We start from the raw sequence: 13,525 nt of genomic DNA on the forward strand, positions 1-13,525 counted from the left end.
AATTAAAAAAATATATTTTGCTTGGCACAATTTCGAATTCTAAATCAGGACATTATAATCAAAACATTGCTATGAAAGCCTCTAGGGAAATACTTTATTTTGAAAAACAAAGAGGCCGGAAGTCACTGACGTTAGCTCCGATGCTAACTTCATAGTAGAGTTGCTTCTCTTTGTCAGAGGACTGACTTCCGTTTTCATGTTTGGTCCAGGTTTCTGGAATTCACTATCTCGTGAGACTCTGGGCCATCTCTTGATTTGATTAACAGAAGTTGTGACTTCGTGTTTTCGAGACGGAGCTAATAAAAGGAGCTCCTTTTCAGCCTGTTCTCAGTTTGAGCCCGTCATTTTATTTTATCCTTGAAAAACACGACTGTTTACCCAGCTAGCTGGCTAGCATCAGCCAGCTGAGTAAAATCACCTAGCATGTTTCGGTTCTTGAATGACGTTGATGACGACCCCTACATGATGTAAGTACTGGCATTAATTTTGTTTTGTTGGGACGCTGTGATCACCACGTGCTCTGCAGGAGCTGGAAAACGTGCATCTTGGCACGCTGAGTGCTATTTTTTCCACTGTGCTTTAAGCAGGTACCTAACGTTACTCCAGCCAGCTGTGGGGGCCTACAGTGGTCCACCATATTGGATAGACAATAACAAAAAACAACAAAAAAAGCTGTCAGACCGCTGTAGCATTTGGTTAACCAATCAGTAGCTAAAATGGCCAATTAGCACTACTTGTAGAACTTCCCTTTCTTTCCCAATTAACTTTGAGATTGGGATTTTGCTAATTGATGGCAGTGGTTTAGTGGTCTCGGTCCTGAGACATCTTTTACATACCGGTACCTGAAGAGTATCACCCCCCACACACATGTAACAGATCCATGAAACCATCCTTCTGTTTGCTAGATACGTTTACATTCATTGACATTTACAAAACACTGATTTGGAAACATCTATCTTCAAGATTGAACAACCAATTGAGGAGTTGTTGAAGAACTTCTTGCAAACAACACAAAGAACAGCATACACACGTGTATGTCATCTTGAGTTGAACCTTCATTGATACGTTATTTAAATAAACAATTAACCCGCAACAATGTTGACAATCTATTAGTCATGCAAGTCATTTGTCAAGCTTTTGTCTGTTTGGAACTTATTGTTCTGGACATCTTTTTGTATACTATTAAATCGATTATAATTAATAACAATTAAATTAAATTATTTTACTTAATAAAACAAGCTCTGAGAAAATACAAAACAATAATCTATAAATGGTAAAATTATAATTGAAATCTGTACATATTTAATAAAGGAATAAATACACAAGATTACAAATCTGACATTTTATACAAACCTTCTGTACTCGAAACATAGTTCTATGTACACTTCAAGTTGTACAAGCTTACGCCCTCGTGTTATTTTCATATAGTTACCCGGCTCCACCCAGTCAATCCTCAAAAGGTCACCAGAAGTCAAAGTGTTTCTGTGTGATCTGTGATTTCTTCTAGGGATCCATTTGCAGCTCACAGGCAGCAGATGAGGCTTATGTTTGGACCTTTTGGAATGGATCCCTTCGCGCTCACCCCCCAGATACAAGCACCCCGTGTGCCACGCAGACAGGTAACTGTCCTCCATGTTGACCGCCTGTATTCATCTGTTTTGTTTATTTCATGTGTATGATATGCCCATTAGTTTATGGATTGTATTTTTAATGTTTATTTTAAGATGTATATTTCTTTCTAGGCTGGTCCACTGACCCCATTTGGCATGATGGGAATGGTGAGTAGCTGCTTCTATGACCTCCTACAATACCTTAAAAAATACAATGTTAATTTATTATTGCAGATTACACGTGTCATCTGTGAACTGACACTGTGATCAAAACATTACCCGGGCTTCAGGTGGAAAGCACAGCATTGGGTGAACAGTGAACTTCAGTTATTCTTGTTTCTGATGACATGAACCAGGGTTAGGATTTAAAATAGATGTGTGGTCAAGATTGGGTTTTCAAATAAAGTTGCGTTTCCTAAAGTTTACATAGATATACTCTGTAAATGCACATTGCGCTATGAGGTGAGAATAGACGAGTCTGTGCTTGTCTTTTCTCCCCTTATCAACAGATAACCAGTGATCACTGGACAAAAGCCAAAATAATATGATGACAGAACTCAAAAAGCGTGTTTTATGCATCTTCTTGCTCTGAAAATGAAACTGAGGGCTCAAAGGACGACAGCTGTGGCACCGAACTGACAACGAATGCTGCCATTTCATATACTTGACGTTTCATCAGATGAGATTTTAAAATATCTGCTTGAATGTATTTTTGCAGGGAGGAGGAGGAGGGTTCATGGATATGTTTGGCATGATGGGAGAAATGATGGGAAACGTGGTAAGTAGCAAATAAACAGAAAGGTACACTTCGTGAATGAATCCTTTGTTTGAACAGTTCTTCTATTTACTCTGTATTATTTTTCTTCTTGTAGGACAGGATGTCCGGCTCGCCGAACTGTCAGACGTTTTCCTCGTCAACAATGATCTCCTACTCCTCTACGGACTCCGGGCCTCCTGAAGTTTATCAACAGACCAGCGCGACGAGAACGGGCCCGGGAGGGGTGAGAATACCTTGTGAATAGTGTTGAAATGGTTACGGTAACACCGAGGGAGGGCTGATGAGTGACACATTAGTATGATTTCTCACCTCGGCCTCCGAGGGCAAGCCTGTCTGGACGTGTTGCCGCCATGCTTTCTCAGTCCAGGCGTGCCTGTGGCCTTCTGGCCTCATAAACCATGAAATCACCAGTAATTGTTGGGATGATAAATAGATCATGTACACTATAAAGTCAGAGTTGTCATTCAAGTTCATTCAGAGTGCAGAGCGTCCGGCTTGTTTTTGTAAACCGAGGGTTCACATCTTCCACCTCAGATCCGTGAGACGCGACAGTCGATGAGGGACAGTGAAAGCGGCCTCGAGCGTCTTGCCATTGGCCACCACATCGGGGAGCGTGGACACGTAATGGAGCGTTCACGAAATCGCCGCACCGGAGACCGCGAAGAACGACAAGACTTCATTAACCTCGAAGAGAGTGAGTCGTTGCGCCAGAAAGAGATTTCTGTTGATGGGGATCCACTGTTCTTGTTCGACGCCGATCGTGCGCCAGCGCCACGAGACGTGTTGTTTGTGTCGCTTGACAAGCTGCCGTGTGCTCCCGCTAGCTGAAGCTGGAGCGTTTGACGAGGAGTGGAGGAGGGAGGCAGTAAGATACGTCCACCCGACCGCCCGGGGGATGGAGTACGGCCGAGATCGACGGGGAGGAGGCCAGCAGCTCGCCCTTACGGCCCCTCCTAGCTCAACGACCCCGCCAGGCCTTCGGGACGACTCCCCAAGACACCGTCAGGCCCAAACCCGTCCGCGTTACGACTGGTGAGAGGTAAGAGGGAGTATCTGCTGCAGCTTTGATTCTCGGGATCAGTCGAGTCCAGCCGTGATGGGTCGGGGGCATCGGGCTCTAGTTTCGCTAAACTTGCTTCAATGTGGATTTTCATTTACATGACTCTTTTTAGCCAATTTTAGCTGTTTACGTACACTTTGTTTTGTGCCTGCAGATAAAAATTAAGAAATTACAGTCATAAAATATATACATTTTTTATATTAACATTGTCCCCATTACAATTTGAGCGCTGACTGTTTCTCTATTTCTGTAAACTAAGCTGCTCGATTCATTTTGTGGTCACAATTCCTGAAGCTAACTTAAGGAATTTGGTGCACAATTTTTTGTTATATTCATGATTTAATTTGTTTTGGCCAATACAATCTTATGCGTTTTGTTTCAGCTGTCAAATATCCGATCAATATAAGCCTTTAAACTTCAGTATCCAGTATCAACGAGTCAGTGTATTTAGTTTCTTGAATCAAAGTAGCTGAAACGATGTCAGTTTTCTCAGCACGTCTGAAACATTAAGTTTCCGGTGAGAGATTCAGTTCATCTTGAGGACAAAAAGCTGCACAGAGAACAACGTTTTGTCCAGATATGATGCAATAAAAGGCAAACAAGTCAGTTAATTGTTAGACCCTCGATTCAGATACGACAAAACTCCCCCCAAAAACCTTTTTAGGGGGAGAATTATGGCAGAGATTTCAGGAAGAGCAAGAAAGGAGGACTCCTGAGTGTAAATATATGAAGAATATGGATTTACATGGACGTCAAGCAGCTACCAGCGGCCGCCAAACAGAAGTTGTGAGATAAGACGGGGCTACCGACGCTTTTTAAAATGATGTCATTCTGGTAACCGTGTGAGGCTCCCGCTGTGTACACTGGACAGTGACCGTTATATTGCACTGTGAGAAGGGTCTAATGAACTGTATCACACTGCACAATATACAGTTTGAGTCATGTCAGATTGCTTGTTGAATATTAAGTCTACAATCTAAATGAAAGAGGAGAAATAGTTCTCCCACTGAGGATTTGTTCCTAATTTTTTTTTTAACGGTCGAAACTGAAATATCTTCGAACACCAAACCGCTGAATTTGCTTTTGTTGCTTGCATCTGCGATCTCCTTTTAACAAGTTAAAGATTGTTGAAATGCTCTGTGGATCCCATCTTCTGTCTGTAACCAACTCTGGGGCCTTGGTTGACTCTCCCTGCAGGTGTCACACGTGGGCGACTAGATGGAAGAAGTGGAGGGAAGATTTCCCCGATGCTGTGAACCACGCTGAAGATGGAAGTTGATGATCATCACAACTGCCCGTCATAAATGTTTGATATGACTGGACTGTCTATTCATGAACAACATACAAACACACACACACACACAAAACAGAACCCCACACGCTTGGTAGTTACATTGACAGGTCTCCTTCTCCTCTGCTACACTCGACACACACACTCAATGCACCCGTGTGCAAACATGGGTATAACTACACTCACTTTATATATACTCATTCTCAAAACTTGACATGTGTTTTTGCCCACTGCACTTAAGTGCTACAGTATACAGTACATAGATCTGCTGTACAGTCCATTTTATGTTTGTGAAGACACTAGTGTCAGTGAATTGAATTGTATACTGTTAACCAATTAATCTAACGAAATAAAAGCTCATTAAACATTGTTAGATAATAATTCAAATGTGTCTCTATTGTGGTTGTTTGAGATTTCATGCCTTGTGTAATAAATCATTAAGTGTTTTCTAAAACCGAATCGCACAACTTATCAACGTACAGCTGCAAAGCAATGAATGTGTCGAGTCCTTTACGGGTCGTTTTCTGTCTGTTGTGTTCAGAGTGATTGGGTCTCTGCAGATGTCGAGCGTGCTCCGATTCTGCTGCTTTGGTTCATTATTGAACTGACCAATCAGCTGTATGTATTTTTCCCCACTGAATGTGCAGTATGGGTGCTCCCTCTTCCCTCTGCCGTCATGTCTGCTGGTCATGTGACATCCAGATGGAGCACACAAGTGGAGCAGCCAATGAAAACCTTCTGGTTTGACGAATCACTCCCATAGCAGGCTCCCTGCCTGCCTCCTTCTGTCCTCGCTGTATTTTTAATTACATCCAAGACTATTTTTAAAACGCTCGACCTTCCCCCAACAAGCGCCGCTGTCCCCGTCTACCTGTCTTCCTGTCTCCTTTCATCTCCGTCATCAGATCTCTGAAGTCCTCTGACGAGGCAGCTCGCTGTGTGCATCTGGCTTTGCTTAGATGTTTTCTCCTCACCGTTCCCTTGTTCAGATATATTCTGCATCCACATCTAAAGTAATCAGATGCTTGATTCCTAAGTGTTAACTTCCCAGCCATTTGTTTGCAGGATAACGGCACAAATCAAAGGTTAATGTCAGCAGTTTCCTGGGGAAATATTTGCACACGTCATGAGTGCCACAGCGATTTGTTAGCTGATGAGCAGATGTACACTCAGCAAGCCGTGCCAAACAAACAGCAGCTGGTGGGAAGTCGGGGAGACAATGTGGAATGCAAATGGAGTCCACCAAGAAGGGTGACTGTGCACATCACAACATAGATTCTCCTGCAGCTTCACTTCAACCACAGAAATACATGTAACTCCTGCTATCCCGCTCTGTCCCTCTTTCCGCTCTCTTCTCCCAGTTTGCTTCCCTCCCCTCTTCGTCTTCCAATGACTCACACGCTCCCCCTCCCCCCGGTGTGTCATACGTCCCCCCCACCCCCTTCTCTCTCCTCCCCATCCCCCTGTCTCTCTCCCTCTCAGTCGCCCACATCCGCTCACTTTCTGCACTCGCCTTCAAACAAGCTGCAGGTAACGCTTAAAAAGATTGATCTATTTCTTCGTTGCCTCCATCCCTCTCAAACCTCCCTCTCCCTCCTCATTTCCTCCTGTTCTGTGTGTTCTCATCGCCTCGTCTCTCCATTGGTCCACATTCTCAGTCACGGACCTAAACAGCTCAACATTTGAGCTGCTTGTGGTCCGGAATAGGTTGACAGTAGATTCATAAATAGGAATGTGTTATTAGCTTTTGATTTGTGTTTCCTTCCATCTGTATATGTGTGCTTGTTTGTGTGTGCCAGCATCTTCCTATAGGGAGCATCTCCTCCACAGCTTGCCATCCCCGAGGCTGCGTCACTATCGTCACAAGGTGTGTACATGTGAGGAAGAGGAAGAGTGTCAAGTACTTGTGACGAATGCATTTTTGACATTTGCTTATTCCTATTTTCATATGCATCTGTCTGTTTGTACACCGATTCCCTTTCCCATCCATATTTTAACCCCCCCCCCCCAAAGAGATGATCGTGTGATCTTTTTTTTCCTACAGAATGTCCATCGTCAATATTGTTGCCAGGGAGATCCTGGACTCCAGGGGAAACCCGACTGTGGAAGTCGACCTGCATACTGGCAAAGGTTATAAACCTAAATCTGTTAATAATTGCATTAAACATTTACTGTGTTTGTACAGTTGGGTTTTTGTCAGACCACGGACCATGTCTTATCTAAACCTCGAACGATATCCGTGCTGTATACTGGCACAACTTACCTTCACCAACCATCTTATCTCCATTCCAGGTGTGTTCAGGGCCGCCGTGCCCAGCGGTGCATCCACCGGCATCTACGAGGCTCTTGAGCTCCGAGATGGAGACAAGACTCGCTACAAGGGCAAAGGTGAACATGTGTATGGAGATGTATCGTCTGTGCGTTGGTCTCTTGTCTTTGCCCGTGTTTCGCTCTGAGCATGGTCCTCTCTGGTTTTGTGATATAAATGTGGACTGATAGTAGAACATTTTCATGGCTTCACATATCTTCTGTCCGGCTGTCTAAGGTGTAACCAAAGCTGTTGGTCACATTAACGACACCCTGGGCCCTGCCCTCATCCAGTCTGTGAGTACACGTGCAGCATTTGATCATTTTACAGCAGAAATATAGCAATATTCAAGATTGAATATGTCTGACATCTACTTTTTCTTTCAGGGAATCAATGTGTTGGAGCAGGAGAAACTGGACAACACCATGATTGAAATGGACGGGACTGACAACAAATGTAAGAGCTCCTTCGTGATGACAGACATGTGTGATGACATGTTTCCGCTCCGATGCTCACTGACTGCACCCATGTGTCGTGTGGCCGCGTCGGTATCTCTTCCAGCTAAATTTGGGGCCAATGCTATTCTTGGAGTGTCACTGGCCATATGCAAAGCTGGCGCAGCAGAGAAAGGTGTCCCCCTGTACCGCCACATTGCTGATCTGGCTGGAAACACAGAATTGGTCCTCCCAGTTCCTGTGAGTCCTGTTTTAATGGATTCAATGCGGAAAAAATCCGATTGAATCCAATCTCATCTCTCCTATCTATCTCTCACTTAGGCTTTCAATGTGATCAATGGGGGCTCCCATGCTGGGAACAGACTGGCCATGCAGGAGTTCATGGTACTTCCTGTAGGGGCGGAGTCTTTCCGTGATGCTATGCGTGTGGGGGCGGAGCTCTACCAGACCCTGAGAGATGTCATCAAGGAGAAGTACGGCCAGGATGCTACAAATGTGGGAGACGAGGGAGGCTTCGCCCCGAACATACAGGAGAACAGTGAAGGTAAGCACACGCACGTGTGAACCGGTCTCCTCCCTGAATGTCCTGTGATGCTACATCTTTCTGTTTCTCTCCATCAGCCTTGGAGCTGATTAAGACGGCCATAGAGAAAGCAGGCTTCACAGACAAAGTGGTGATAGGAATGGATGTTGCGGCTTCAGAGTTTTTCATTGAGGGCAAGTACGACCTGGACTTTAAGTCTCCACCCAGCGCGGCCCGCAACATCAGTGGTGAGGAGCTGGCCGGCATCTACCAGGGCTTCATTAACAACTACCCAGGTGTGTATTCTGATGTGTGTGTGAGTCAAATGGGTCCAACACATGTCTCTTACAGCTGTTGTCCTGAAGTGGACAAGTCATCGTGGAATAAGGGAAATGTGTTCCCACAGGTCACTGAGCGTCCAGGCGCAGGTCTCAACGTCAGTTGAACCAGTAAATGGACAAACCCGCTTATTTTTTATATTGATACAACTGCCATATTCATTTCATCACGTTTTAGACAGAGAAGTTGAAGTAACCAGAGAGCTGGATGTCTCCACAGTCCTGTCTCTCCTCCCCACACTCGGGCCCGTTAAAGAGGTTTTAATTATGCGCTACAGTGCACATTTGGCAGGCAGGGACCTCCTCTGATGTGGCTCTTTACCCTGCCAATGGTGTGCTTCCTGCATGTGGGCATCTGTCTGTAATGTGAGTGCCTTATAAGACATTACTCCCATCAGCATCTTTATTGTCTATGTCACTGGTGCTCTAGTCAGATGCTCTTGGAAGTGAGTAAAGGAGAACACGAGGGCTTCACAAAGGTTATAATATCAGACTCGTGCAGATAAATGATCTTACTCATTTCTCCTTTTTCCAGTGGTGTCTATTGAAGATCCTTTTGACCAGGACGACTGGCCGGCTTGGTCTCAGTTTACAGCCTCAGTGGGCATCCAGGTACACATGGCCCTTGTTATCTGGAAGTGAATCAGTGAGGTCCTAGTATTGCACTTCCAACCATGAAAATAGTCCAATTTGATGCTGCAGTTGCTACTATGGCTGCAAAATGCCATAATGAAGGCATATTTTATGGTCCGTCTTTGCCCCACATTGGTAATGCAGACTGATCTTTATAGAATATAAATGGATTTCCTTGGCTCAGCTGATACAATTACTGTGAGTAACAAAACACACTTCGATCTGCCTGTAACTTTGTTGCATACATTCTGCAGGTGGTTGGAGACGATCTGACGGTCACAAACCCACACAGGATACAACGCGCCGTGGAGGACAAGGCCTGCAACTGCCTGCTGCTCAAAGTCAACCAGATTGGCTCCGTTACAGAGTCCATCAAGGCGTGAGTTTGTGTGTATTTGATGCATAAATAACACATGTCTCTGTACCGGCCCGCCACGTGAGAGCATGCGCCATTATTTATATATTTATGTATACTTCCCATGCCTCTCAGGTGTAAGCTGGCCCAGGAGAACGGTTGGGGTGTGATGGTGAGCCACCGCTCGGGAGAAACCGAGGACACTTTTATAGCTGACCTGGTGGTTGGTCTCTGCACTGGACAGGTAACACACACACACACACACACACACACACACTCACTCACTCACTGAGAAGTGCTGTCTTTTCTCTATTACCTACCTATTACCTATTTTAGTTTCCATTAGAATTCTAAACGTGTAGTTGTCACTTTGACACAGTACCTTCAGGTGGAAACTCCTTTGAGGCTAATTTGTAATTTGTAATGTTAAACTATATAAAATAAACTGAATTGAAAATAAACTGAATTAACTTTTTACTGCAACAGTGCATTTTGGAAACAGGAAAATACTAAATAATAATACTTGTGCTTTTGCAGTAGTGGCACAAGTAATACTTTAATATACAGAAGTGGAAGGCATCGCAATTTTATCAGTATTATTAAATAACTACGTACTGCTTTCCTGAAATAATAAGTTGGCAGCTACAGAACACCAAAAACACTTTAGTCAATCAGATCTTGAGGAAAACAAAGTAAACATTGGCTGGTTACAGATTCAAAATATTAAACTTACAGGAAACTGCTTCTCTGTGAAAATGTGAATACCTTTGGAGTCGTTGCCATAATTATAGACATATTCTAGATGTGATTTATCTGAAAAAAACAGTCTAAAGATCACTTGATAGTGAAAATATGCGTCGCTCGCTGTCCAAATAGCGAGAGTTAGCGATTATGCGGATGTAGCTGTAACTCTTCTTGGTATTTGTGTATTTCAGATCAAGACTGGAGCTCCCTGTCGCTCAGAGCGTCTGGCCAAATACAACCAGCTCATGAGGTGGGTATTCATGGCTCCATGGGTATGTATAGAAGTACAAAGAGAAAACACTACATATGCCGTTTTTATATTTCCTTCTTTTTCCCCTCTTTGTTTCATCTGCTGTTGTCTTCTTTCACATTCATCTGCCTGCTCGACATTTCGATCTGTTTTCTTCCTCACCTCCTCTTCGTCCTCTCAGGATTGAGGAAGAGTTGGGTGACCAGGCTCGCTTTGCTGGACACAACTTTCGTAACCCCAGTGCCCTTTGAGTGCCAGTGCATTAGCAGTGGCACATAAGAAAGCACCCAAACATATGAATATAAAGTTATATTTCCCTGATAGTAATGAAATCGTGAACCTGTTGTTACAACTAATTAGTTTCTTCAAATGATTAAAATGTACAGGTAATGCACTGTAGCTACAGCATATATGACCAGACGCTTCAGCGAGTGAGTTACTTAATTGGTTGCAGCAAATCCTGAACAAAGCCTGGAGGAAAAGAAAAGAGTGTTTCACCTCTCAGCAGACGAGCACCTTCCCTTGTTAGTTTGTCTCTCTTTCTTGCTTTCTCTGACTCTCTATACTTCAGACTCACTGCAGACGTGTTTGGATCTTATGTGCCCTGTGTTCTTCTTTCTCTTCCTCGTGTCATGTATGATGTGAACCCTCAGCAGCTTGCTTCAAAATTGTATGTGTCACTTTGTCTATAAGGTCATGCTTAATAAAGAACTGGATCCAAATTAACTCGAACCAAAGCTGTGTGATGTGTATTGATTTTAAGGGGCGGCTTTGCTGTGTCATCTAAGTGGTTTTTTTAATGAAACGTAAATAATCACTGAATCATATGGCTGAAACACTTCTGCACTGATTGTTTGAACGAAGAAATATTCAAGCATGTTGCACTTCTGGCTCCACTGAATCTTGATGTCACAGCAGGTGTTCAAATATTACAAAAATGTTGTACAGGAAAGAAAGTGAAGGTCATTATGGAAAATAACATTATGGAGAATACTGAAGGAATTCAGAACTCAAGAGGAATACTCAGAAATCTTTATGGTCATTTGAGTTATGTAACGATTACTCAAATTACTACAATGATTATACTTGATGATACAATATTCTAGATTCATGTGGTATATATGTAACTTACATATAAACCACAGGTATCGAGTATATTTGTATTATCAGTAAGGAGTAATTTGCTGTATATGCAGGTGACCATTAAATCAACAACGACTGGATATAATCAGTTGTCAAAGGCAACACAATACACACACACACACACACACACATTATTGTATTTATATATATATATATATATATTCATATTTGCAAACTCATGAGGGGTGAAAAAGGTGACAACGGAGGTGCAGGTGACTTTCTTGTTGTCTCCACACCACATCCACGTTGTTTGACACCTCAAAGCTTTTTATAACTACAGTCTTTTGATTGTTCTGACCGCAAATCTAAATAATAATAATAACAAACATTTTAAGAAAAAAGGTCCTCTGAATAATTCAGTGATCGGGCCCTAATAATAGTAATAACAACTTTACATTATCATTATATATAATATGGTTAAAGTCATTCATGAACCAACTTCCTTTTTTTAACTTGTGTGCTCTGCTGAGCTTTGAGCCTGTTCCATGATTCTGTTCCATGAACCTGTTCCATGATTCTGTTCCATGATTCTGTTCCTCTTCCATGACTCTGTTCGAGGAGCCTGTTCCTTCGACGTGTCCCATTAAAGATGTTTTATTGCGAAGATCACCACATCTCATGTTCTCCGTGTCTCACTCCAATCTCATAAACGCCGGCCGTCCAATTTACCCCCCCCCCCCCTACCCAAAACAAAAACTTCGGATCTACACTATTCACGTGGATGACCTATTTTGATTTCAAAACGGCGAATTTCGCCAAAAGGTGACAAGTTTGCAGGTATGTATATTTGTGTATGTTAATGTAACCGATATATATATAAAGTTGGTTCCATTAAATTAATGACGTGAGGTTGGAATAGCCCTATATTCTTAAATGTTGTGACTTCATCGTCATCATAAGGCGACCCGGACTCGCAGCTGTCGCGACGTCTAACCGGCGCGCGGCTGTAGTTTAATTACCAGGCGCGTGCTGATCGTTACGATGTGAGCAGCAGAGGGAGCGAGAGCGCGCGACGAGGGCTGTTGGTGATGATGATGATGATGATGATGCTGAAGGAAGGCCAGAGCCGCGCATGCGCAATTGGTACAGTCTCCGGCCCGGTTTCCATGGTTACCACACAATAGGAGACGGGACAGGGGGCTGCGTGAAGGGGGGTGGGGGGAGGGGGAGGGGGGGGGAGCGACAGCAGCGGAGCGGAGGGAGGAGGGGATGAGGAGGAGGAGGTCTGCAGAGCCGCTTGACTGGACACACCGCTGCAAGCTTCCCCCCCAGACAAGGCAGACAGACAGGCAGCCGCTGGACAGACCACACGTCACACAACAGAAGGCACAATTCAATTGTTCATTTCTCAATTGTTTAATTCTTCCAAATGAGTTGGAGCTCCTGTGAGCCGCTGGCATTGTAATTGAACGCGTTGAGCTGCGGCTGCGTGTGTTTTCTCTTCAGTCCTCCAGCTCCGTGGCGGGGAGAAAAGTGCGGCACGAGAACAAAGACCTATTGGACACTTCTTCCCCTTCAGGGTTCATGGCGAGATGAAGCTGAACAGCTCGTTATTCTGTCTGAAGCGGAGTCTCTCCATACAGTAAAGGTGACTCTGGAGGGACAGAGAGAGAGAGAGAGAGAGAGAGAGACCCTCCCTCTTGATCCCCTCCCTCTTCACAGTGTTGGCCCTCTCCCTGCGCCTCTCTTCCTCCTTCTCTCTGCCTCACTACTCCCTCCTCCTCCTCCTCCTCCTCCTCCTCCTCTATCCTCCCCCTCACTCCTCATGCAAATCACGCCCTCTCCTCTCTCCCTTTCTCTCACCCGACGTGCATCTCTCTCTCTCTCTCTCTCTCTCTCTCTCTCTCTCGCTCACCCCTCCGCTAAAAATGTGTGACTGTAAGACCAGAGAGGGGATATAAAAAAAAAGAAAAAAAAGTGCAAGTCGTCTTAGAGGAAGAAGGGGAGTAGGCAGGCTGGGAGAGAGGGGGTGGGAGGGTTTTGGGGGCAAAAGAAAAAAGAAAAGGGGCGAAAGGGGGTGGGGAAGAGGCGAGGGTA

The 13,525-nt window shown here is 44.2% G+C and overlaps 2 protein-coding genes across 3 annotated transcripts; both read left to right on the plus strand.

Moving 5' to 3' along the window:
• Positions 1-178: 178 nt before the first annotated feature.
• Positions 179-5,120, plus strand: mlf2 (myeloid leukemia factor 2). The gene is made up of 8 exons (XM_056445166.1): positions 179-467; positions 1,508-1,619; positions 1,743-1,778; positions 2,329-2,388; positions 2,483-2,611; positions 2,923-3,082; positions 3,213-3,427; positions 4,646-5,120. The coding sequence occupies exons 1-7, from the start codon at positions 424-426 to the stop codon at positions 3,422-3,424; spliced, it is 753 nt and encodes a 250-aa protein (XP_056301141.1). The 5' UTR covers positions 179-423; the 3' UTR covers positions 3,425-3,427; positions 4,646-5,120.
• Positions 5,121-6,210: 1,090 nt separating this feature from the next.
• LOC130213459 (gamma-enolase-like) lies at positions 6,211-11,081 on the plus strand. 2 transcript variants are annotated; one of them, XM_056445130.1, is made up of 14 exons: positions 6,211-6,269; positions 6,539-6,606; positions 6,784-6,869; positions 7,032-7,127; positions 7,285-7,343; positions 7,434-7,503; positions 7,609-7,742; positions 7,824-8,046; positions 8,124-8,321; positions 8,899-8,975; positions 9,251-9,375; positions 9,487-9,595; positions 10,287-10,345; positions 10,527-11,081. In XM_056445130.1, exons 3-14 carry the CDS (start codon positions 6,785-6,787, stop codon positions 10,594-10,596), a joined length of 1,305 nt encoding a protein of 434 aa, XP_056301105.1. In that variant the 5' UTR covers positions 6,211-6,269; positions 6,539-6,606; position 6,784; the 3' UTR covers positions 10,597-11,081. The 2 variants fall into 2 exon arrangements, with proteins under 2 accessions (XP_056301105.1, XP_056301104.1); XM_056445129.1 differs by having other exon boundaries at positions 10,287-11,081.
• The last annotated feature ends 2,444 nt before the right edge of the window (positions 11,082-13,525 follow it).

This window comes from Pseudoliparis swirei, chromosome 22, assembly GCF_029220125.1.
Source record: "Pseudoliparis swirei isolate HS2019 ecotype Mariana Trench chromosome 22, NWPU_hadal_v1, whole genome shotgun sequence".
Taxonomy (NCBI): Eukaryota; Metazoa; Chordata; class Actinopteri; order Perciformes; family Liparidae; genus Pseudoliparis; species Pseudoliparis swirei.

Coding starts and splice junctions, on each gene's coding strand:
- mlf2 (XM_056445166.1), top strand. CDS start 424: ATGTTTCGGTTCTTGAATGACGTTGATGACGACCCCTACATGAT. Junction 1,620..1,742: donor CCCGTGTGCCACGCAGACAG/GTAACTGTCCTC, acceptor ATTTCTTTCTAG/GCTGGTCCACTGACCCCATT. Junction 1,779..2,328: donor CATTTGGCATGATGGGAATG/GTGAGTAGCTGC, acceptor GTATTTTTGCAG/GGAGGAGGAGGAGGGTTCAT.
- LOC130213459 (XM_056445129.1), top strand. CDS start 6,785: ATGTCCATCGTCAATATTGTTGCCAGGGAGATCCTGGACTCCAGGGGA. Junction 7,504..7,608: donor GGACGGGACTGACAACAAAT/GTAAGAGCTCCT, acceptor TATCTCTTCCAG/CTAAATTTGGGGCCAATGCT. Junction 9,596..10,286: donor TTGGTCTCTGCACTGGACAG/GTAACACACACA, acceptor TGTGTATTTCAG/ATCAAGACTGGAGCTCCCTG.